General features: G+C 41.1%; 1 protein-coding gene across 1 annotated transcript in view; it reads left to right on the top strand.

Moving 5' to 3' along the window:
- Positions 1–19921, top strand: part of LOC138978551 (endothelin-converting enzyme 1-like) — a 42112-nt gene extending 22191 nt beyond the window's left edge. The window contains exons 11-23 of the mRNA XM_070351297.1: positions 3977–4070; positions 5670–5801; positions 6431–6529; positions 7110–7187; positions 7635–7738; positions 10400–10458; positions 10889–10940; positions 11455–11522; positions 11942–12066; positions 13058–13123; positions 14976–15071; positions 15570–15646; positions 16684–19921. Of these exons, the coding sequence (XP_070207398.1) occupies positions 3977–4070; positions 5670–5801; positions 6431–6529; positions 7110–7187; positions 7635–7738; positions 10400–10458; positions 10889–10940; positions 11455–11522; positions 11942–12066; positions 13058–13123; positions 14976–15071; positions 15570–15646; positions 16684–16783 (1150 nt within the window). The 3' untranslated portion in view covers positions 16784–19921. The remainder of the gene's footprint in view (positions 1–3976; positions 4071–5669; positions 5802–6430; positions 6530–7109; positions 7188–7634; positions 7739–10399; positions 10459–10888; positions 10941–11454; positions 11523–11941; positions 12067–13057; positions 13124–14975; positions 15072–15569; positions 15647–16683) is intronic.
- Positions 19922–24857: the final 4936 nt, after the last annotated feature.

Below are 24857 nucleotides of genomic sequence, written 5' to 3'. Positions count from 1 at the left end.
CTTGTTCCTAGCAGAAGCCTCTGCCGATTCTTGGTAATCGACATGATGATAGTTTACACGAAGAAGAATTAAGGTCAAGATAACAATGAAAATGTACTTACCAAAACACAATCAATAAAAATACGAATAAAGTCCCGTTTCGAAGGATGTCTTCATCTGCTAAACAAAATAAACAAGTCGCGTGAAGCGATATAAAAACATTCAGTCAAGCTGTCGGCATCAAAGTAACAGATAAACACAATAAACAGTCATCGCCATGACTATATTATTTTAAGATAGTCTCTACTAACCACACCCCAAAATAGAGACGGGTCACGCTCGTCTCCGGGTAGCGTGGAAACGCAGTACTTACTTAACCTATTTTCTGTCATTCTGAGCACAGTTTTAGAGTAAACAAGACATATGTATATATTTTTGAATTCATGAGAATTCGAGGAATACGATGCAATCATTTTCAAATCTGTTAGTGAAAACTAGATTTTAATGACAACTTTAATGAGCAAACTAATTAACTAGTTTTTAAGCCTTGAAGCTGACATGCAATACCGTAGTCCGGGCTTTGTCGAAGATTACTTCACCAAAATTTCGACCAATTTGATTTAAAAATGAGGGCGTGACAGTGCTGCCTCAACTTTTACAAAATGCCGGATATGACGTCATGAAGGACATTAATCGAAAAAATGAAAAAAGGTCTTATACCCACGAACTCTCATGTGAAATTTCATGAAGATTGGTCCAGTAGTTTTCTCTGAATCGCTCTACACACACACACACACACACACACACACACACACACACACACACACACACACACACACACACACACACACACACATTCATACACACATACACAACCACCCTCGTCTCGATTTCCCCCGTCTATGTTAAAACATTTAGTCAAAACTTGACTAAATGTAAAAATAGGAGGGACGACAGAAAGAACAAGTCGCGTAAGGCGAAATTACTACATTTAGTCAAGCTGTGGAACTCACAGAATGAAACTGAACGTAGTCCGCCGCTAGTGCAAAAGGCAGTGAAAGTGACGAGCCTGTTTGGCGCGGTAGCGGTTGCGCTGTGCTTCATAGCACGCTTTACTGTACCTCTCTTCGTTTTAACTTTCTGAGCGTGTTTTTAATCCAAACATATCATATCTATATATTTATGGAATCAGGAACCGACAAGGAATAAGATGAAATAGTTATCATAATTTTTATATTTTTAATTTTCAGAGCTTGTTTTTAATCCGAATATAACATATTTATATTTTTTGGGAATCAGCACATGATGAAGAATAAAATAAAAGTGATTTTGGATCGTTTTATAACAAAAATATTTTAATTACTATTTTCAGATTTTAAATGACCAAACTCATTAATTAATTTGTAAACCTCCATGCTCAAATGCAATACCAAAGTCAGGGCTTTGTCGAAGATTACTTGACCAAAATTGCAACCAAATTGATTGAAAAATGAGGGTGTGACAGTGCCGCCTCAACTTTTACAAAAAGCCGGATATGACGTCATCAAAGACATTTATCGAAAAAATGAAAACAAGTCGCGTAAGGCGAAAATACAACATTTAGTCAAGCTATCGAACTCACAGAATGAAACTGAACGCAATCCAAATTTTCAGCAAAACCGTATACTCGTAGCATCGTCAGTCCACCGCTCATGGCAAAGGCAGTGAAATAGTAGTAGAGCGGGGTAGTAGTTGCGCTGAGAAGGATAGCACGCTTTTCTGTACCTCTCTTCGTTTTAACTTTCTGACCGTGTTTTTAATCCAAACATATCATATCTATATGTTTTTTGGAATCAGGAACCGACAAGGAATAAGATGTTTTTTTAAATTGATTTCGAAAATTTAATTTTGATCATAAGTTTTATATTTTTAATTTTCAGAGCTTGTTTTTAATCCAAATATAACATATTTATATGTTTTTGGAATCAGAAAATGATGAAGAATAAGATGAACGTAAATTTGGATCGTTTAAAAAAATTTTTTTTTTTTTTACAATTTTCAGATTTTTAATGACCAAAGTCATTAATTAATTTTTAAGCCACCAAGCTGAAATGCAATACCGAAGTCCGGCCTTCGTCGAAGATTGCTTGGCCACAATTTCAATCAATTTGATTGAAAAACGAGGGTGTGACAGTGCCGCCTCAACTTTTACAAAAAGCCGGATATGACGTCATCAAAGGTATTTATCGAAAGAAAAAAAAGTCCGGGCATATCATTCCCAGGAACTCTCATGTAAAATGTCATAAAGATCGGTCAGGTAGTTTGGTCTGAATCGCTCTACACACACACACGCACAGACAGACACACACACACACACACACATACACCACGACCTTCGTCTCGATTCCCCCTCCATGTTAAAACATTATTTTAGTCAAAACTTGACTAAATGTAAAAACGTCTGGGGATATCATACCCAGAAACTCTCATGAAAAATTTCAGGAAGATCGGTCCAGTAGTTTACTCTGAATCGCTCTACACACACACACGCACAGACACACACACCCACACACACACACACAGACACACACACATACACCACGACTCTCGTCTCGATTCCCCCCTCTATTGGATTGGATTGGATTGGATTGGATAAGATTTACAGTCCAGTGAGGTTACCCTCATGGAAATTCGGGCTGCTTTCTCCCCGGGGAAAGCGAGCTGCCATACATACGGCGCTACCCATATTTTTTATTTTTTTTCCTGCATGCGTGTATTCATGTTTCCTGAGACTTAATGCCGTGTGAGATGGAATTTTTTTACTTTATTCCAAGTCCCACGGGTATTTGATGGACATTTTTATCTATGCCTATACAATTTTGCCAGGAAAGACCCTTTTGTCAATCGTGGGATCTTTAACGTGCACACCCCAATGTAGTGTACACGAAGGGACCTCGGTTTTTCGTCTCATCCGAAAGACTAGCACTTGAACCCACCACCTATAGGTTAGGAAAGGGGGGAGAAAATTGCGGCCTGACCCAGGCCTGAACACGCAACCTCTCGCTTCCGAGCGCAAGTGCGTTACCACTCGGCCACCACTCGTTACCACTCTTCACAAAGAAGAAAATTAAGGAATCATTAACCGATTTTCACGTACATTTTACATTTAGTCAAGTTTTGACTAAATGTTTTAACATAGAGGGGGAATCGAGACGAGGGTCGTGGTGTATGTGTGTGTGTGTGTGTGTGTGTGTGTGTGTGTGTGTGTGTGTGTGTATGTGTGTGTGTATTTGTGTGTGTGTGTGTCTTTGTGTGTGTGTAGAGCGATTCAGATCAAACTACTGGACCGATCTTTATGAAATTTGACATGAGAGTTCCTGGGAATGATATCCCCGGATTTTTTTTTCATTTTTCGATAAATACCTTTGATGACGTCATATCCGGCTTTTTGTAAAAGTTGAGGCGGCACTGTCACACCCTCAATTTTCAATCAAATTGATTGAATTTTGGCCCAGCAATCTTCGACGAAGGCCGGGTTTCGGTATTGCATTTCAGCTTGGTGGCTTAAAAATTAATCAATGACTTTGGTCATTAAAAATCTGAAAATTGTAATTAAAATTATTTTTGTATAAAACGATTCAAAATTACGTTTATCGTATTCTTCATCATTGTTTGATTCCAAAAACATATAAATATGTTATATTCGGATTAAAAACAAGCTCTGAAAATTAAAGATATAAAAATTATGATTAAAATTAAATTTCTGACATCGATTTAAAAACAATTTCATCTTATTCCTTGTCGGTTCCTGATTCCAAAAACATATAGATATGATATGTTTGGATTAAAAACACGCTTTTCTGGATTGTTAATTTCACTGCCTTTGCCACGAGCGGTGGACAGACGATGCTACGAGTGTACGGTCTTGCGGAAAAAATGCAATGCGTTCAGTTTCATTCTGTGAGTTCGACTGACCTTGACTAAATGTTGTATTTTCGCCTTACGCGACTTGTTTCAGAATTGTTGCTAACTACCTGCTGATGCGGAGCGTCGATGGTTACTCGGGTTATCTGTCCAAAGAAATCAGAGATCTGAACGCTCCCATAAGGAAGGTTGGTGTGCTGCTAACTCCTCAGTCAAAAACTAAAACATGATCTACATACTAAAACTAATTCATGGTTCAGTTTACCCTACAGTAGAACCCTCCTTTTAAAAGAGAGAAAGAAAGAAAGAGAGAGAAAGAAAGAGAGAGAGAGAGAGAGAGAGAGAGAGAGAGAGAGAGAGAGAGAGAGATCAAATCAAATCAAATCAAATCAAATCAAATTTTATTTTACGAGGGTTGTGGCATAAGCAATATAAACGAGCTTCTTTTCAACCAACCCTCGCCCAGAGAGAGACTATTCTAATCTTAAATAGAATAGAGAGCGAGAGAGAGAGAGAGAGAGAGAGAGAGAGAGAGAGAGAGAGAGAGTCTTAAAATAAAGGTAAATTTACCAACAATGTGCACAGAAACTGTTCAAAACCAAGGTCTTAAAAGGGGTGGGGGGTTGGGCGTCTGACATTAAGGTGTAGAGGGGGGGGGGGGGGGGGTGTGTGTGGCTTGAACTGGGGGTTCCACAGTACTTTTAAAAGTTTGAAATTGCACTGCTTGACCTCTTTAACAGAAACAAAGGTTTAGCTATTCTTGAAGGAATAAAATGTGTATTTTGTTCACAATTTCTGTAAAGCTGGTACAATTCTTGTTCACAGAGAAAATTAGACTTGTACTGACAATTTATAAAAAAAAACGCTTATCAAAGTAAATGCACTGAAATACAAAATGAAGTTGGGATTCTATAAAAAGAAAAAGAAATTTTAAAAAATCCCACAGAAAACGCCTACATTAACCAACTATTAATCGGTTCGGTAAAAAAAAAAAAAAGTGTGTAACAATAATATTAAATCAAAGACGTAAATGTATTTGTTTGAAGCACACTTCATATTCATAAGCTTTCACACCAAAACATTTAAACATCTGTACATCTGTACGCACTCGTTCTCAATGATTGCCGTTCCGTCCACTTCATTGGGGTGAACACGATTATTGGTAGAGATGATATTTGTCCTCCTTTTGCAGAAATTCCTACTTTTTTTTAAACCCTCTTGATACTCAGTTTGGTATGAAAAATTGGACACGTTTCATTGATCACAAATAAGTAAAAAGCACCATAGTCATGAGTGACTCAGTACCTGTCTTTTTTCATTGAGAAATTTATACAAACATCTGTGCAATTCTTGACTGTTGTAAAAATGCGTTTCGAACCATTTTTGGGGTTGCTTTTTCAATCTCATCTTTCTTGAAAACGATTCTGAATCATAATTAAACAGTACTTTCATTAAAGCATTTGTCAAAAACTCACAACAAGGGGAAGAATGATAAGAAGAAAAATATACAGAGAAATTCCCGTGTTACGACCTCACGGCAAATCCATCAGGGTTTTACCCCGACTTTAGATGAGATACACAAGTGTATGCGTGTTTAGGTGGTATCAGTCACCTGCAATTATGGCAGAATAACCGAGATCTTTTACGTGTAACTGTGGTGACACCGGGGAGGGACATGGATACCGTTTCTGGGTCTGCACATAAAGTTGACCCGTTACGTCCCGGCCCGAATTCGAACCCGCTCTACCACATGAGCTACATTTCATGGAGGACCATTTATGACGTAGGTGCTGTACGGAGTGACGCAGACACGGGCACGCTGGAAGACGTGTGTGGACCGACTGGGCAGCACCTTCATGCCCACCGCTGTGGGTCAGCTCTACGTCAACACCTACTTCTCTCCTGCCGCTAAACACAAGGTACACTTTGTAGGGTAAGGGAGGGTCAAATGAACCAGTTGGTAGGTAAAGGGAGGTAATTTGGACACCCTATAAGCACTAGACGCTGTAGCTGGCCCATATAAGTCGGTAAGCAAAGAGGTGGTCGTTGTGGGCAAATGGTCGTTATCGAGAGGTGGTCGTTGTGGGCAAATGGTCGTTATCGAAAGGTGGTCGTTGTGGGCAAATGGTCGTTATCGAGAGGTGGTCGTTGTGGGCAAATGGTCGTTATCGAGAGGTGGTCGTTGTGGGAAAATGGTCGTTATTGAGAGGTGGTCGCAATGGTCAGTTTGACTGAATCTTGTTGAGGGCATGAGGATGAAATTCGCTTGTTCATGACAAACTTACCAACTAACTAATTAGTCAACCTATAAAGTAACTTAACTGACGACAACACGAACGGGCGATCAAACGAAGTGATGGACGAACAGACGATTGAATGGACTGGCTAGCTAGCTAAGTAAGTAAGTAAGTAAGCAAGTAAGCAAGAAAGTAAATAAGAAAGTAAGGAAGTAAGGAAGGAAGGAAGCAAGTGACTAATAGTCTAACTTATCAACTAACTTACTAACGTACTAACTAGTTTACCTACTTACTAACTGGCACACTTGCAGGCGTTGGAAATGATTGGTGACATCCGGGAATCCATGAAGGAGATGATTAGTGACGTCACATGGATGGATGACGCCACAAAACACAAGGCGCTAGAAAAGGTCAGTAATCAAGCGTAATAAAAGAATAGTAATCAGGGGTATAGAAAAAAGGTCACAACTTTTTTCTTTTTTGTGTGCATCTCTTTTTCTGTCCTTTTTTATGTTCTTAATTTTTCAGAAGATACCAGCACTCTGCAGGACGGTACCCAAATAAGGGTACACAAACACACACACACACACACACACACACACACACACACACATACACGCACGCACGCACGCATGCATGCACGCACGTACGCACGCACGCACGCACGTACGAATGCACACACACACACACACACACACACACACACACACACACACACACACACACCGCAATAATAGCAACAGCAATCACCACACCACCTGTAAGATATAAACACACGCAAGCAAACAAACATCAATATATCTAAGTCAATAAACAAGTTTCCAAATAAACAGAGTCCGTTGTTTTGTAAGTGACGTCATCAAACCGGATTTGTCGTGGCGGCCATTTTCCTTTCATCGCTAGGGTCGACAGGTCGCGAGCGTTCCGCGTGTCACATGCTTGAAAGTAGGGATAGGATTAGGCAATTACGTGTTAATCTTTACCTTTCAGGCGGATGCGATCATTGAGAAGATCGGCTACCCCGATTATCAGTTCAACGAAACCGTCCTGGAAGAGTTCTACAAAGACGTGAGTGTGAGGCAGTGGTGTGGATGTTGGCACCGTTCGAGGCGTGAGTGTGAAGCAGTGGTGTGGATGTTGGCACCGTTCGAGGCGGATTTGTTTACTCTGCGCAAGATTAGTAGATGGACCTCATCTTCAGGTGCCCAGTCTGTTGTACCATAGAGGCCAGAAAATGCCTTCAATCTTATTACAATATATCTCAAAGTCTCAAAGACTCTACATTCTACTTATAAAAACAAGGAAAATTGCCATGCAATCTAATCTAATCAATATCAAACTAAACTGTTGTAAAGCTTCACTTGGTCGTGCCCCTAGCTGTTATGATAATAAAAATGTAAAACTTTAAGAAAAAAGAAGTGTCAATATTTTGTAAAAGTGTTTGTGTGTCTATGATAACACGTTCCCATAACTCACCTTTCTGTCAATCATATCGTTATTGTTTTTCTTCCACAGGTAGACTACCACCCAGAAACCTATTTTGAAAACGGCCTTGACTACTACCGCTCCGTGTTCAAAGACAACTCTCTCAACCTCCTCCGCGTCCCCAGACGAACAGAGTGAGATTTCAAAGGCACACTCATCGTAAAAATAGTTTGGCTCACCATCTCAAATTTTGCCAGGCTCATACATGGAATAAGACCATCCCTCCACTGGGTCACATACCAACAATGTACAGCCTGGGTGCTACATGGAATAAGACCATCCCTCCACTGGGTCACATACCAACAGTGAACAGCCTGGGTGCTACATGGAATAAGACCATCCCTCCACTGGGTCACATACCAACAGTGAACAGCCTGGGTGTTACATGGAATAAGACCATCCCTCCACTGGGTCACATACCAACAGTGAACAGCCTGGGTGTTACATGGAATAAGACCATCCCTCCACTGGGTCACATACGAACACTCAACATCCTTAGTGCTCTCTGTGCACAAGTGGGAAGTTTTTGATGTATTACTTTTCGAAAGAAACACACACCAGTGGCTTTTTCAGAAATGTGTTCATGAAAGAAACCCTACTCACCACAGTGAGCAGTCAGGTGGTTGATTTTTGGAATGTGACCAAGTGGAAGGAAGGTTTTATCCCACGTAAAAGCCTGGTCAGATCTGAGATGGTGAGCAGAATGAGCGCCGGCTTCTGGGGTGATAACGCGAGACAACTCCTGTGATCTTGCCGCGAGGTTCCGCCTGTTACCATTGTCTTTTTATCGTATAAAATGCATGACTTACACACGAACTGTTACCAAAGCGACATACTATTTGCACGGTTTTTTCCTTTCTCGTCTGATCTTGCCGCGAGGCTCCGCCTGTTACCAGCCGAAAGAAAGAAGGGGCATAACCTCACCAGAACCGCCCATTGTTTTCAAGGGAAGGAGTGTCCCTTTAAACAGTTAATCACTTCTTTATTAATTCATGTCAACTCTCGAGATGGGTTTTTCAAGAAGTGTCCAACACAACCAATTTTGAGTTTTGTTCATAATGTCACTACGTTCTTTTTTAAACGTAGTTCGACTGCGTGCATTTGGTTGCCTGAACAGCGATTTTGTTTGCCTGAATAGCGATTTTGTTTGTAAAGTCGAGACTACGTACAATAAAATAAAACAAAAGTGCACGTTATTTGAAAGTTAAGAGGGATATTCGAATCTGGTTTTCTGTTCTGCATGTTAAAGAAGCAAACAAAGAGAAAAATATGAATAGCAACATAGAAAGCAAGAAAGAAGAAAAGAAAGAAAGAAAGACATTCAGAAAGAAAGAAAGAAAGAAAGAAAGAACGAAAGAGGAAGGAAGGAAGGAAGGAAAAAAAGAAAAAAAGAAAGCAAGAAAGAAAAAAAAGAAAGAATGAAAGAAAGGAAGGAAGGAAGGAAGGAAGGAAAGAAAAAAAGGAAGGAAGGAAAGAAAGAACCACAAAAAAGGAAAGAAAGAAAGCAAGACATAAAGAAAGAAAGAAAGAAAGAACGAAAGTAAGAAACAAGAAAAGGACAGCGACCAAACAAAACAAAACAACAAAAGCAAGCAAGGAAAGAAGCTCACCAGTAAACACAAAGGAATACAGGTATTATATGACTGTATTATTATTAAAGGCACAGTAAGCCTCCCGTAAACCATCACAGATACTGTCAGGCTTTTACACACAGTACAAACACCCTTCCATTTGAACGCTCACCAAACGGGAACATCCAAGGTGCCCTACGTAAAGAGCGAGCAATTTTTAAAGAATTAATTTTGCAGATTGTCTCCTGCACTTTTTGGACCCATCCTGAACTCAGGTCAAAAATGAGTTACTTCCCTTCGGGTCTCATTCTAAACTGGCGATAGCCGTGGACCGATGATTATCAGAATGTTTTTGGACCGTGGTGCGTTTTTGCGCTAGATCTAACTTTCAAAATCTAAATGATAAATTGACAGCTTGTTACACAAACATTCTTTAATCATAAAAGAATTCTTTTTTCATCAAGACAAGATCAGTACAATTCGAAGTTGTGAAAGTTTAAAAAAAGAAAAGCCCGGAAGCAGGGTCACGCAAGGGTCGTAGCAGACGACGGTTTATGCATATCGCCAGTTCCTCTCAACAGTCAAAAGCCATCGCTAGAGTTCTTGTGAACCACAGCCGTTTGTTTCGTGCATAAAAACGTGCTATTGCAGATAAGCTCACATCGAGTCGCATTCAAATTACTAACTGACGACTACATTGTGAAAAAAGGGAAACTGGATCACACGAGTTCACGATGGCTCAGGGGTAAGATAGACCACGCAAAAATAAATTCTTTGAAAATTGTTCGCTCTTTACGGAGGGCACCCAGGATGTTCTCAAGCGGTGAGTGTTTAAATGAAAGGGTGTTGTACTGTGTGTAAAAGCCTGACCGTATCTGTGATGGTTTACGGGAGGCTTACTGTGCCTTTAAGCAGGTAGTACGTTCATAATGTCCACATTGTTTGCTTGTGTTGTTCTTGTAAAAAATAAATAAGTGAAGAAAAAAAATGAAAAAAATAATAAGCCAGCATGCAGGTCAGCATTATTGTAAAAGTCATGATGATCAGCGTTCACTATATATACGAATCGGACGAATCTGTGTATGTGTCGGGCCTTCATCATTGACAGTTTTATTTCAATACTCTCCTCATTATCAGTATATTAATTGGTGTGAGGGAAAAGTATGCATTGGTGTTGGGACTAGATGATTGGTTAATTTATTTGACTATTTTTCTCTGTATCAGCTGGGGGGACTCTGCGTCCACCGTCAACGCTTTTTATTCCTCCGCTGACAATACAATCAGTACGTGGTCTGTCTGTCTGTCTGTCTGGCTAGCTGGCTGTCTGTTTGTCTGTCTGTCTGTCTGTCTGTCTATCTTTGTCTCTGTCTCTGTCTGTCTGTCTCTGTCTGTCTGTCTCTGTCTGTCTCTCTCTGTCTCTATTTCTCTCTCTATGTGTGTGTGTGTGTGTGTGTGTGTGTGTGTGCGTGTGTGTGTGTGAGGGGGGAGTGTGTGTGTGTGTGTTTGTGTTTGTGTGTATGTGCGTGTGTGTCCGTGCATGGATGCCTCATAACGAGATGGGTAGATGGGAGAGTAGTCGGGTATGGTGGTGGTAGGCGGTGTTTGTGGTGATGCGTGCGAGCGGGTTTGTGTGCTTGTTTCCGTATTTTGATATTTCATGGTCGTACTTTTGATTCAAAATATTTATCAATCCTTCTAACCCTTACATTTCAGCATTTCCCGCGGGCATTTTACAGCCTCCCTTCTATGGCGAAGATTTCCCAATGTAAGTTTTAGAAGAGAGAGTGTTTTTTTATTCGAGGAATTACGACCATACGAGTTTTGTTATAGCAATCTTTTTGTAAGTTCTCCGCATAGAAGCAACATTTTTAGTACCTTAGATTGTCGCAGCTATGTTTACGTAACAAAATAGTTTGTTGCACTAAAATGTAGAAGTTTTTGTGTCACTTACTGAGGTAGTTTTGCTTTTTGTTTTATTTTTGTTGTTGTTTGTATTGTAATTAAATGCGAGAAGCTCAAGCATGTTACCATATTTTGGAGTATGCAGTATGTGCCTACGTATGTGTGTGTGTGAAGGGGAAATGTTGTGTTAGGTGTAACTGTGAAGTGTGAAGTCACCAAGTTCAACTGTAATTGTGCGTTATGACGTCACCATGTATGTGACGTCATATGTAACTATGCGCTATGACGTGACCACGTCAATGACTTAAAGTGTAACTGCGTAATGACGTCACCACGTCTATGATGTAAAGTGTAACTGTCCGTTATGATGTCACCAGGTCAATGATGTTCGGGGGTATCGGGATGGTGATTGGACATGAGATGACACACGGTTTTGATGATCAAGGTTAGAACTCTGTGTGTGTGTGTGTGTGTGTGTGTGTGTGTGTGTGTGTGTGCGTGTGTGTGTTTTTGTGTGTGGGTGTGTGCGTGTGTGAGGGGCTGGGTGCATGCGTGCGTGTGTACGTGCGTACGTGCGTGCGTGCGTTGCGTTTGCTACTGGCATTGTATTACACACACGCATTATGAAACATTTAACTGAAAAAGAGACTATCTCTTCTCCCTCTCTCTTTTTCTCTCTCTGCCTCTCTCCCCCCTCACCCGCCCCAATCACAAACACACTGGATGAACATTGCCATTAATCTATGTTTCTGAAAACAGGACATACTTTAGAGGGGTTACTAAGTGATACAAACAGTGTCACTTTACAACCAAATAAATTTACAACCAACCAAATCAACCCAACACATTTTTATTTGTCCACAGGTCGTAAGTACGACAAGGAAGGTAACAACATACCATGGTGGTCCAATTCTTCCGTGGCGGAGTACAAGAAACTGACTCAATGCTTCGTCGATCAGTACAGCGAGCAAGTAGTGGTCGGCATGCACGTGAGTACAGAGAATCAAGCAGACAGACCGACAGACAGACAGATGGATAAACAGACGGACGGACTGACAGACAGACCGACAGACAGACAGATGGATAAACAGACGGACGGAGTGACAGTCAAACAGACCGAAAGACCGACAGTCACTCTGATAGTTAAACAGACGGACCGTCAAAATATACACACAAACAGACAGTCAAACACACAGAAATACCGACAGTCGAGTCAAAAAGTCAGACAAACGGACACACGAACAAACGCATCAACAGTCAAGCAGACAGACTGCCAAGCAGACAGTCAAGCAGACAGACAAACAGACCGACCGAAAGTCACCCCCGACAGTCAAGCTGACAAACAAACAGACAGACGGACAGTCAGACGGTCAGACAGACACACACACAGTGAAAAAGACAGACAGATATATATGTTACAGGCACTAAGTGAAACCAGGCATTACGCGTAATGCCTGAAATGTTCAGGCATTACGCGTAATGCCTGTGACCACTAGGCATTACACGTAATGCCTAAAAATACCAGGCATTACGTGTGTATTGCCTGAATTGCTTCAGGCAATAAGCGTAATTTTGAGAGTCAAATTTCAGGCATTACGTGTAATGCCTGGTATTTTTAGGCATTGCGTGTAATGCCTAGTGGTTTCACTTAATGCCTGTAACATATACAGACCTGCAGTTCGACAGGTTGTCAGTTTAAAGGTACAGTCCGACTCGTGTAACTGATCATGGCCACTATGACAGACCTGCACAGGCTTTAACATGTGATTAGAGCACCCCCAGCATCATCATCATCATCATTACCAGCATCATTAACATCAACATCATCATCATCATCATCATCATCATCATCATCATCAGAGCACCCCTATACGCATCCTTAATACGTGAATAACTCAGAAGAAATGAACGAAACAAAGAAGCAGTGCGAGCTATATGATTTTTGTTTGATGTTTTATTTGACGTTATTTCTTAACGCAGGTGAACGGACAGCTCACTCTGGGAGAGAATATCGCCGACAATGGCGGGATCAAGGCAGCTTTCATGGTAATGTAGTCACCCCTCTCGGATATAGAACTCTACATGCTGTTGGCGCCTTATATTATCTGACACGACTCTCCTTGTCTGAACTTTCTACTTATTCACGTTATTATACCTTTTTTTTTTTTAATGAGGAAGTAAATTCAGTCCGTTATCTGTTCGAATTAGGTTCTAAATTGCGTTTAAATTCAACAAACATGAGAAATATCACTTTTAATATCTGTTTACAAAATAATGCTAACCCCCTGTCAGGGTTGAGAGGCCCCAGCAGGGAAATAGGAATACATGTAAATAAAGATATGATTTCTCTAACGTTTTGACACAAAAACGTCACAATAACATTTCATACGCTGTTGTTTCACTTCTGCGTCTAAAGGTTCCCTGCGTGGCAAACATTGCACGTGTGATACTCGTCCTTGGCCGTTTGATCTTGAGATAACATAAACGAGCAGCTCGATAGAGATTTTATTTCTCTTAAGTAAAGTCGCCGTTTATTATTCTGAATGTTTTGATTTCTATGAACGGTTTATTGCTTGTTGTTTTGGGGAAAGCTGTTATCTTTATAGTCCTCGTTTATATTGCTGTTCTGTGTTAACTCGTCATAAATTAGAAGTGTACTTTATAGTGCTCATGTACGTTGTTTTTCATTGTTTAAATTCGCAGATATTCATTGTCCACTATATTGTCATTTGTTATGTAGCTGTTCGGCAATTCAGTGTGCGCATAAACATGTTGCTGACTATTCACAAACAGATAGAAATCAAGAAAAACAAGTCGCGTAAGGCGAAAATACAACATTTAGTCTTGAAAGCTCAGTCGAACTCACAGAATGAAACTGAACGCATTGCATTTTTTTCCGTAAGACCGTACACTCGTAGCATCGTCTGTCCACCGCTCGTGGCAATTAAAGGCAGTGACATTAACAATCCAGAAAAGCGCGGTAGCGGTTGCGCTGAGGAGGATAGCACGCTTTTCTATATCTCTATTCTTTTTAACTCTCTGAACGTGTTTTTAATCCAAACATATCATATCTATATGTTTTTGGAATCAGGAACGGACAAGGAATAAGACGAAATCGATTTCGGAAATGTAATTTTAATCATAATTTTTATATTTTTAATTTTCAGAGCTTGTTTTTAATCCGAATATAACATATTTATATGTTTTTGGAATCAGAAAATGATAAAGAATACGATAAACGTAATTTGGGATCGTGTTATAAAAAAATAATTTTAATTACAATTTTCAGATTTTTAATTACCAAAGTCATTAATTAATTTGTAAGCCTCCAAGCTGAAATGCAATACCAAAGTCCGGCCTTCGTCGAAGATTGCTTTGCCAAAATTTCAATCAATTGTATTGAAAAATGAGGGTGTGACAGTGCCGCCTCAACTTTTACAAAATGCCGGATATGACGTCATCAAAGACATTCATCGAAAAACTGAAAAAAATGTCTGGGGATATCATACCCAGGAACTCTCTTGAAAAATTTCATAAAGATCAGTCCAGTAGTTTATTCTGAATCGCTCTACACACACACACACACACACACACACACACACACACACACATACACCACGACCCTCGTCTCGATTCCCCCCTCTATGTTAAAACATTTAGTCAAAACTTGACTAAATGTAAAAAGAGAAAAAAATGTCGACAGTGAACGCTCTTGTGAATGTTTGGTTTTGTCTCACCAACACAAGGACAGTATCTAGGCAAAGACAGAGTCAAAGTTTCGCCTGTGGAGGCTTCTTCTGGACAACAAATACAAAGGAAAACAAAGAGCAAAAGCAAATATATTATGTCTTAGTGTAGTGTAACTGAGCTACGTGTGTATGGGGTGCACGTGTTGCAGGCCTTTGAGAGGTGGCAGAGAAACAACAAGAAGCAGCCCCTTCTGCCGGGACTGGGTCTCTCACACGAACAGCTCTTCTTTATCAACTTTGCTCAGGTATGCAAGTACTCAGGTATGCAAGTACTCATGCAGGTATGCAAGTACTCAGGTATGCAAGTACTCATGCAGGTATGCAAGTACCCAGGTATGCAAGTACTCATGCAAATATGCAAGTACTCAGGTATGCAAGTACTCAGGTATGCAAGTACTCAGGTATGCAAGTACTCAGGTATGCAAGTACTCATGCAGGTATGCAAGTACTCAGGTATGCAAGTACTCATGCAGATATGCAAGTACTCAGGTATGCAAGTACTCAGGTATGCAAGTACGCAGGTATGCAAGTACTCAGGTATGAAAGTACTCAGGTATGCAAGTACTCAGGTATGCAAGCATTGTCTAGAATGATGCTAAAATTCCTCCTGCTCCTCGGTATATTTCATTTTCATTTTCATATCTGGGTTCACTAGAAAATCTCAGCATTTGATATCCTCCTTTCTTTTGATTGGCACATTATCTGATATTTCTTATTAAACTTTCGACTCTTTTCTGTACCAGGGATGGTGTGACTTGACCAAGGACGAGAGTGCCAAGAACGGCTTGTTGACTGACCCCCACAGTCCGGATGGCGTCAGGTTGGTGTTGTTGGTCATTTGTGCGTGTGTTTTTGTCTCATCAACATCATCATCATCGTCGTGATAGTCGTCATTGTCGTCATCCTCGTCCTCGTCCTCCTCATCACCATCACCATTGTCGTCGACGTCGTCGTCGTCATCGTCATCGTCATCGTAATGATCATCATGGATATCAGCTTTTTACTTTGCCGACTTCGCAAACACACTCGCACACATACACACACTTACGCACGCAGGAACGTTCGCACGCACGCACGTACGTACGCACGCACGCACGCGCGCGCACGCGCACATACACACACATACACACACACACACACACGCGCGCACACACACACACACACACACGGATACAAATACACGCGCACACACACATACACACACACACACACATACACACACACACACACACACACACACACACACGGACGGATACACACACACACACACGAACACACATGCGCGCGCGACCCCGTGGCACTGATACATCGCACAGACCATTGTAGTCTACAGTGTTGAGTGTTCCGAAGTGAGTATCCAATTAGTATTACTATAAGTATCACATTACAGTGATCTTACTAATGTCCTACTGATGCATTCAAGTCGAAGTATTGCAAGATGATTATTTTGATTAAGCATTTTCTTAATTCATTCATCCATTTCTAGATAATGATAATTTCTCTTTAGAAATCTACATCAACAAATACGCTTATAATGCTGATCCTTTGGGGACACAGTACAACGAACGCTTTTTTAGGTTAGACTTTTCATGCTATTCCTGAAAACCCAAACAGCACTGAGATCTAGATCGTTTCTATATTATAAATCTCACTAGACCTAGCCACATGTAGTGTTTATGCTACGTGAAGGCGATTTACCTTAAACTTTCGGCAGAATTCTAAACGACTTGGTGTAATTGCAAAATTGCTGGTAAGCTGTCGTGGTCTGGAGATGGTTACAAGAACACGAGAACTCACCGACTTTTCACGGTCGGTTCACACTCAGTCGATTTGAACGCTCACATCTATCCGTTTCAGAGTGCACGTCACTGCTTCCAACTCGCCCCAGTTTGCCAAAGCTTTCAGTTGTCCACAAGGCTCCCCCATGAACCCCGACAAGAGATGCCATCTTTGGTGAGCCACTTTGGACGCGGGAGATACAGCGAGGGAAAAAGTTCAATTAATTAATTATGTATGACCCCTTTGACGAGAGGACCCTTTCTCATAAAGGACATCATCTCCCAATAGGCCTGTGAACTTAAGTATATGTTTTAAACACCGGTTTCTTCATCAGCCTGTATTTACAGCGCTTTGAATCATGTATACACGAAAGGAGAATGACAAATGGAACGTACATATTTCATACAAAGTCTTGAAGTGGCGGGCAGCAGTTTGACATACTCCAGGAATAGCCCCGTGGAAGGGGTCCTGATTTGGCCTATAATTATGGTCCGCTGGACCCAAAAAGCAACAACTAACTAACTAACTAACTAGCCCCGTGGAAGTGACGTCGCATACTGAAAGAAGTGTGAACATTTTGAGATTCATTCAGTGTGAAGACGAAGCTCACACAGAGCTAAATCTAGATATTGGCAATAGTGTTGAGTATTTCTGTTATGAGAAAGCACATGCAATGTAGACACACTTTCGGTTGGTCCTCGACGTGTCATCTCAGAACCGGACCCACTCAACACACAAGCTTTGTGAGAAAATAAGTGAAACTTTGATAGATCTCAACCTTTTTGACGTCCAATTAAAAGGATCTTGCCACAATCCACCAGAGGAAAGAACCGACGAGAATCGGGATTTACAGCAAAATTAAAAGAGACTTAATTTTACATTTTTTGTTTATCTTTAATTAAAAGCTTCTTTTCGTCATATATATAACGTTGTACCGAATGAAGTTTGTTTCAAGTCAAGTCAAGTCAAGTCAAGTCAAGTATTTTATTGTTTTGGGCCCAGAGGGCTTTGAAACAAAGATATAACTTTAACAAAAAAAGGTAACAAATCAGACAGTTAAAATATGTATACAAATTGAGCGGACAAATACAACAATACTATTCAACCAAAATAAATTGGCAATATACACTTCCACACATACAAACAAAAAGAAAAGAAAATAGGTTTAACAAAATCAGGTAAGAAATCAGACAGATAATATGTATACATTAAGCGGACAACGATAATATACAGCCGAAATAAATTGGCAATACCATTATGCCATGCATCTATATCTATATACGGCTTGTGTGTGTCTGTCTGTCTGTCTGTCTGTCTGTGTCACTGTGCGATGCACGGCCAAAGTTCTCGATGGATCTGCTTCAAATTTGGTGGGCATATTCAGGTAGACCCCGGACACAATCTGGTCGATGAAAATGTTCAACACGTGCTCTCAGCGCGCAGCGCTCAACCGATTTTGGTTTTTCTGTACATCCATTCCCAGTAACTCTTCCTTATCTTCTCCAGTGTTTTGCGCGTTTATCTCCCTTCCTTCGTGTGGCGTCAATCGCGTACAATGCGCCGGCAAAGCCGGCGTACACATTCGGCTCTACTTCTTCCCGGCGAAACCGGGTACCCGGCGAAGCGGGTATTCATCTAGTCTTTTATAAAGACACAAAACAAAACAAAAGCATACATACATATGTATACATACCAATAAAGAAACTAGATGTAACGCTAACATACTAAAATCGATAACATGGGCTACAAATCTTGCTAGCTTCATTAGTTTTATCTTAGATTTACAATTCATTAACTGTTCATATTTTAAACAATTTGGGTGAGATCGGTAATAGGGACTAATTAATTTTCTTCTTTTAGACACTATACTTTCGTCGGTACAAATGAACAAATAGTGAAACTCATCACCTAATTCATTTTTATCGCACATATCACACAATCTTTCATTTCTAGGGGCATTAAAAAATCTGTGCTGATGTATTGGCAACTTATGATTGCTTGTTCTAAATTTTGCTAATTTAACTTGGAATTTCCTAGGCAACCAAAGCAAATACCTTTCCAGACAAAAATCCTTTTTATACATTCTGTAATTAAAACACAAGCTGTTGGCATTCACGTCAGTGTTCCATTCCTGCAGGAATTGATCTCTTAGCCTTTGTTTTACAACGTTTTTAAAACCTGAGACGGCAAGACTATGAGTTGTCCATAAATATGATAGACCCAACTTATTTAACATAGTATTGACATGCGACAACCAGGGCAATTTAACGTTTTGTACATGGTACAACCTCAAATGTAGTTTTAACATTAAACAAAACATCTTATTCGCACCATCGTTCATTTCTTTCATCAGTTTATACCAATAAACCAGTAACTGACATTGTACCTCAATTCTAATTGGGTAACGACCAATCTCTCCGTAAACCATACAAGTGGGTGTAGTTTTATATACATCAAGAAGCATTTTTAAAAATCGCAATTGAAACCTTGACAATATGTCTAATGAATCATATCCCCACACCTCACAACCATACAGCAAAATTGAATGTACACAAAAGATCCAATTAAACATCAATTGGTAAATTTAGTTTTCTACATTTTCGAATTAACGAGAACATTGCACGGTTATCAATCAAACATTGACGTTTCATGGCATTATGAAATTTGTTATTATAATTAAATAGTACACCTAAGTACACATAGTCCCACACTACTTGGACAGGTACTCCATTCAAGACAAAATTTGGGATATTCCGTATTTTCCCCCGCGAAAAAACAACTGTTTTTGTCTTTTCAATATTTACGCTTAGTCCCCAGTTTTTACAATAACGATCCAGGGCTTTTTGCATTTCTCCAGGTGTTTTGGCGAGTATAGCAGTATCATCAGCATATATTAACAGGAACAAATACATATAGTCATTAATGCGTTCAACATCTATTTCTTGGGCTCTTTTCAGGGGCAACTCTAGGCTGACATCATATTCAACCAAAAACTACTTCAGGTCGTTTAAAAATGGTGCAGGCGCATATAGCAAAAAAAAAAGTCAGAGAGTGAGTGGGACTTCTATTGTTTTAACGAGTGATTAGAAACGTGTACCATCTTTGACAAATACATGATTCTGTATGGTGTACGTCACTGTGTTCCACTATTTCAAAAACGTATCCTTTTCATGATTATATTTGAAGATGCAGCGCTTTTTAAGTCGACATCTGAGTTTGATTTTGTTAATTTACGTGGTTTTGAAAGTGTTGTATACGGAAGCATTTTCTTCAATTTTGTGTGCCTTGAATAAAAATAAAAATGTTGTTCAAGTGATCTGTGAAGCTTAAGTTTGACATTTTCTTCATCCGCACACACACATACACCCACACACACGCACGCACGCACTCACGCACACACACGCACGCACACACACAAACGCGCACGCACGCGCGCACATACATGCGCACGCACGCGCGCACATACACACGCACGCACACGCACACACACACACACACTAACATACACACACACGCACACTAACACATGCACATGCACATACACACACACACTAACACGCGACCCCACCTTGTCATTGATGCATTGCACAGAATGAGTGCAGTGTCCCAAAGTGAGTATCCTATTAGTATCAGTATTACATTACAGTGATCTGACTAATGTTCTATTGATGGTGGTCATCCCAGACATCTGTTGTTCTTTTTTCCATCGGCTGGGTGCATTCCAATCACAGCCATATGAAGCATCAGATTGGGGAGGTAGCTCAGTCCGTAGCAGCGCCGGCTATGAAACCAACTGGTCGCTAACGGCGTAGGTTCGAATCCCAAAGGCCTCAACTGGAGCCAATCCACAGGCTCTCTGTTTTTGAGTTTCAGATTTGGCGAGGGATTTTGTTTACTGAGTCAATTTTGTTCACACTGTCCTCGGTGTTCGAACAACGGCGAACACACACGCATGCGCATAGTGAAAGACTTATCCCAATTTCACAGCGAAAATCTCAAGGCTTGGCAATATGAACACACGCACCAAAAGGTAAAAGCAAAATAAAACAACTCGCACTCACGACCTTTCGCTTGTTCCTGCTTGCAACACAAAAATTGATGGGGGTAATGGGGGGGGGGTCTTCCTTCTTCGTCCTTCCTCCTGCGACTGTGTTTGTGTTGCACAACCCTAGATTGATTTTCAGTGGTTGCATCAGAGGCACAGGGATGCATACAGAATAAATTCGATTGTTTCTAGGTCTAGAACCACACCCACACATACACATACACACACACAAATGTGCGCGCAAACACACACACACACACACACACACACACACACACACACACAAATGTGCGCGCAAACACACACACACACACACACTCACACACACACACACGACAGAAAAACACATAGACAGACAGACACAAAATACCAAGCTAGCAGCGACTGAGGCAATCGCCTGTGTGTATGTTCACCATAAAACAGACATCATGGGAAATCCCAGACCCACACTCCAGGCCGGTTGGGGGCGGGGGGGGGGGGGCGACTGCAGCATCAAAGCACCGACACACAACTCTACAGAGACTCATCCAAAGCGTTTTAACCTCTGTCTGCCCACCGAACCGATGTGCATCAAGACTCCCCGGGGGCCGACGGAGCAGAAATTGACCTAACACCGTATGCTGAAAGGGGACAGCTCCGGCCGGCCAAGGGGGACAGGGAAACCGTCGCACCGGAACGCCGCCAACATCAAGGACGGCAACTCTTTTACGCCAAGGAGCGAATTGGTTTGTTACGCGAGTTGCCTTCCCCTGTCAAAACGTGTCAACGGAAGGAGATGGGAACAAAAGGGGAGGGTCTGTTTGGAGACCAATTTTGCGTCCCTTCCCCTCTCTCAGATTTTTTCTCTGCGGCTTTGGGGCAAATTGGTGGAAGTGGTGGCAAGCCCAGGGCGGACAAACACGACCAGGGCTGTGGAGCCGGCACGTAATGATGCCGGGAAGACGCTGTGCATGTTGTCCCTCCGCATGTCCAAAAGGAGGTCTTCAACATAAGGCATTCACGACTGGATCTGGATGGGGGGGGGGGGGGGGGTACACGAGGCGAAAGTACCTTTGCCTCATGTTGCAACCCCCCCCCCCCCCTCTCAAACACTACGTCCAACCCCAGAAGTGCGTAAGCAAAGTTGTAAAAACATAGAAATTTAAAATAAAAAAAATAGCAAAAACCTGTTTGCTCTCACTTCTTCAACTTGGCAACATTGTGGCTGTGTGTGTCGGTAAAGATGTTAACAAGTTGAATGCCGCGTCTGTTACATTCCATGACAAACAATGGCAAAGTGCTTGTGGAAAATTGTTGTTGCATATTCAAAAATGTGTTCACAGTGAGAAAGCGAGGAGTCACATCCGTAATTCGAATAAAAACCGCACAGATAGGGGAAGGGCTCCTAATATGGACCACTTTTTGTTTCCTGCTGATAAATAGCTTGTTTTCTTGCAAAGAAGTTTCATTTTGTGTTTGGTAGTCCTTCTTTCTTAGGTTAACCGTTAGGCCTAATTAGAGTAAAATAGCTTTGATACACATTCAGCATAAATTAAATACAGAAAAAATCACAAAGGGTCCATATTAGGAGCCTGGGCGTTTAATATGGACCAGTGAAGCGGCCTTCACGAATCACTGTAAAAAGCCCCCTATATTTCAAAATAACATGATTGGATTGGATTGGATGAAAGCGAGCTGCCATACAATACACGGCGCTACCCATATTTTTTTTTCCTGCATGCGTGTATTCATGTTTCCTGAGACTTAATGCCGTGTGAGATGGAATTTTTTTACTTTATTCCAAGTCCCACGGGTATTTGATGGACATTTTTATCTATGCCTATACAATTTTGCCAGGAAAGACCCTTTTGTCAATCGTGAGATCTTTAACGTGCACACCCCAATGTAGTGTACACGAAGGGACCTCGGTTTTTCGTCTCATCCGAAAGACTAGCACTTGAACCCACCACCTAGGTCAGGAAAGGGGGGAGAAAATTGCGGCCTGACCCAGGCCTGAACACGCAACCTCTCGCTTCCGAGCGCAAGTGCGTTACCACTCGGCCACCCAGTCCAAGTCAGCCTAATCATAATATGCTCTAGGTTTATCTGTTTCGGGTTGATGAGAGCATTATTTGAAGCACAGTAGGAAACTAAAGAAGCTTATCAAAAACAGAGTGAAAATAAGTGAAATTATCAACTTCCACGAAAAGAAGACTTTTCGTTGCATTTTTTGTAAATCTCGAGGGCTAGTTGCACTCGAGGGCTAGAACACTATTACCAGCAAGCTTCTTAATGAATGAATGAAAATAGCCTTTAGCTTTTATTTTCTTCGATTTGTTGAAGGTGGTCCATATTAGGGGACTCGCACATACTTTGAGATTTTGCTATTATTTTTTGTTTGCAGTAGAAACTAGGGGTCAACACTCCTAAAATGTAACAATACGGTTGTAGCTGTCATATATAGCCATTTTTGTTTGATAAAAGCTTTGGCTGTAGACAGAAACGAGTTCGTTTTAGGCTGCAAATTTAGAGGGAACGCTGCCAAAAGTGAAAAAAGAGAAAAAGCCTAACGGTTTTGAGATTTCTGTTTCTGCAACTGTTTTGACATGTGCAAGTTATCCAGAGAGGGTGAATACAGCGAATAAAACTTTTTTGAGCGCTCTAGCGCCGTTAGTTTGTGGTGGTCCATATTAGGAGCCGGTCCATATTAGGAGCCCTTCCCCTACGTAGCTTGCAGACGTTAGGGACTCCGCTCACATATGTAACTTCAGCAGGACCGAAGACGCACTGCAGATTATCCCAGCCCGCTACACGTGGCATGAAAGGAAAACAGGCCAAGTACTCGTCATAATCCCTATCGCGGCATAAATAATAGGCAGTACGTCGTCTGTGCTGCTGAAACTGCGCAGGTATATTCTGCCCATAATCGAAACTCGGACCAAACCTACACAAGACTGAACGCATAGCACAGAACAAAGTGGTGTCAAGCTGAGAGATTGACAAACAAGTGCAGGATGTTCTCTGTACGCTGAATGCCTAAAGAAGGTCTTCAACATTTAACAATTCTGATGATGGATGAGCCAAAACATACATGCGTCAAAACAAACTTGATCGCATGCTAGCGGATCGTTCAAGAATCCTTTGAGTAGACACACCTGGGGCCGGTTTTACAAGCCGCTTTTTCGCTAAGACTGGTGAGCCTAGGAGCGTCATAGCTAGGAGCATAATTACAAGGATCTGACAGTCACGGAGGCGATTCCTAAAGCAAAGTATTATCAAAATAATAACAATTCTTTTATAAAGAATATCATTATAACTCTTGTTTGTGCGAGAAATTAAGATCATGTGCTCATTGATTACTTTTTAGAAAATAATTTACCATGTGAAGTTTTTGAAAGCGTGGTTTCATATTCTCACATGTGACAGCTCTTTAAAACTTGCCGTTTTGGTGATGACGCGCGAGACGTTCTCTCCTGGTGTTGTGCGCGTGCTCTTGATGCCGCCAAGCACGTGACTGCCACGCCTTAAAACACGTGCGCAACACTTCTCTTTTGTGCCCCGGGACAAACACGGCGATGAAACAACATGCATGTATGCACCACACACACACACGCACACTTGCACACACGCACACACACACACACATACACACACACACACACACCCACACACACACACACACACACACACACACACACACACACACACACACACACACACACACTTTTGACTGGGTTCGCTTGTATTCGCCTGATGGATGGAAGATGTTGGTTTTTCATCAGTAAGTGTTGATGAGTGCAATTATGTCATTTATTCTTTAGTTTTTAGCTTTGACTAAATGTTCTAACATTGACTGGGAATCCAGACGAGGTTCACGGTGTGTGTGTGAATGTGTGTGTGTGTAGATCGATTCAGAGGAAATTACTGGACCGATCTTAATGAAACTGTTCACAAACATTCTTCCAGATGATATCCCCAGACTATAATTTTGTTTATTTTTGTCGATTAATGTCTTTGATGACGTCATATCCGGCTTTTAATACAAGTTGAGGCGACACTGTCACGCCCTCCTTTTTCGATCAAATTGATTGACATTTTGGTCAATCGATCTTCGACGAAGCCCGGACTATGGAATTGCATGTCAGCTTAAAAGCTTAAAAATAGATTAATGATTTTGGCCATCAAACATCTCAAAATTCTAATTAAAATTAAATGTTTAGTAATGGAT

This window comes from Littorina saxatilis, linkage group LG10 (genome assembly GCF_037325665.1).
Source record: "Littorina saxatilis isolate snail1 linkage group LG10, US_GU_Lsax_2.0, whole genome shotgun sequence".
NCBI lineage: Eukaryota > Metazoa > Mollusca > Gastropoda > Littorinimorpha > Littorinidae > Littorina > Littorina saxatilis.
Note: the sequence above shows the minus strand (reverse complement) of the source record. Positions and strands in the feature narration are given on the sequence as shown.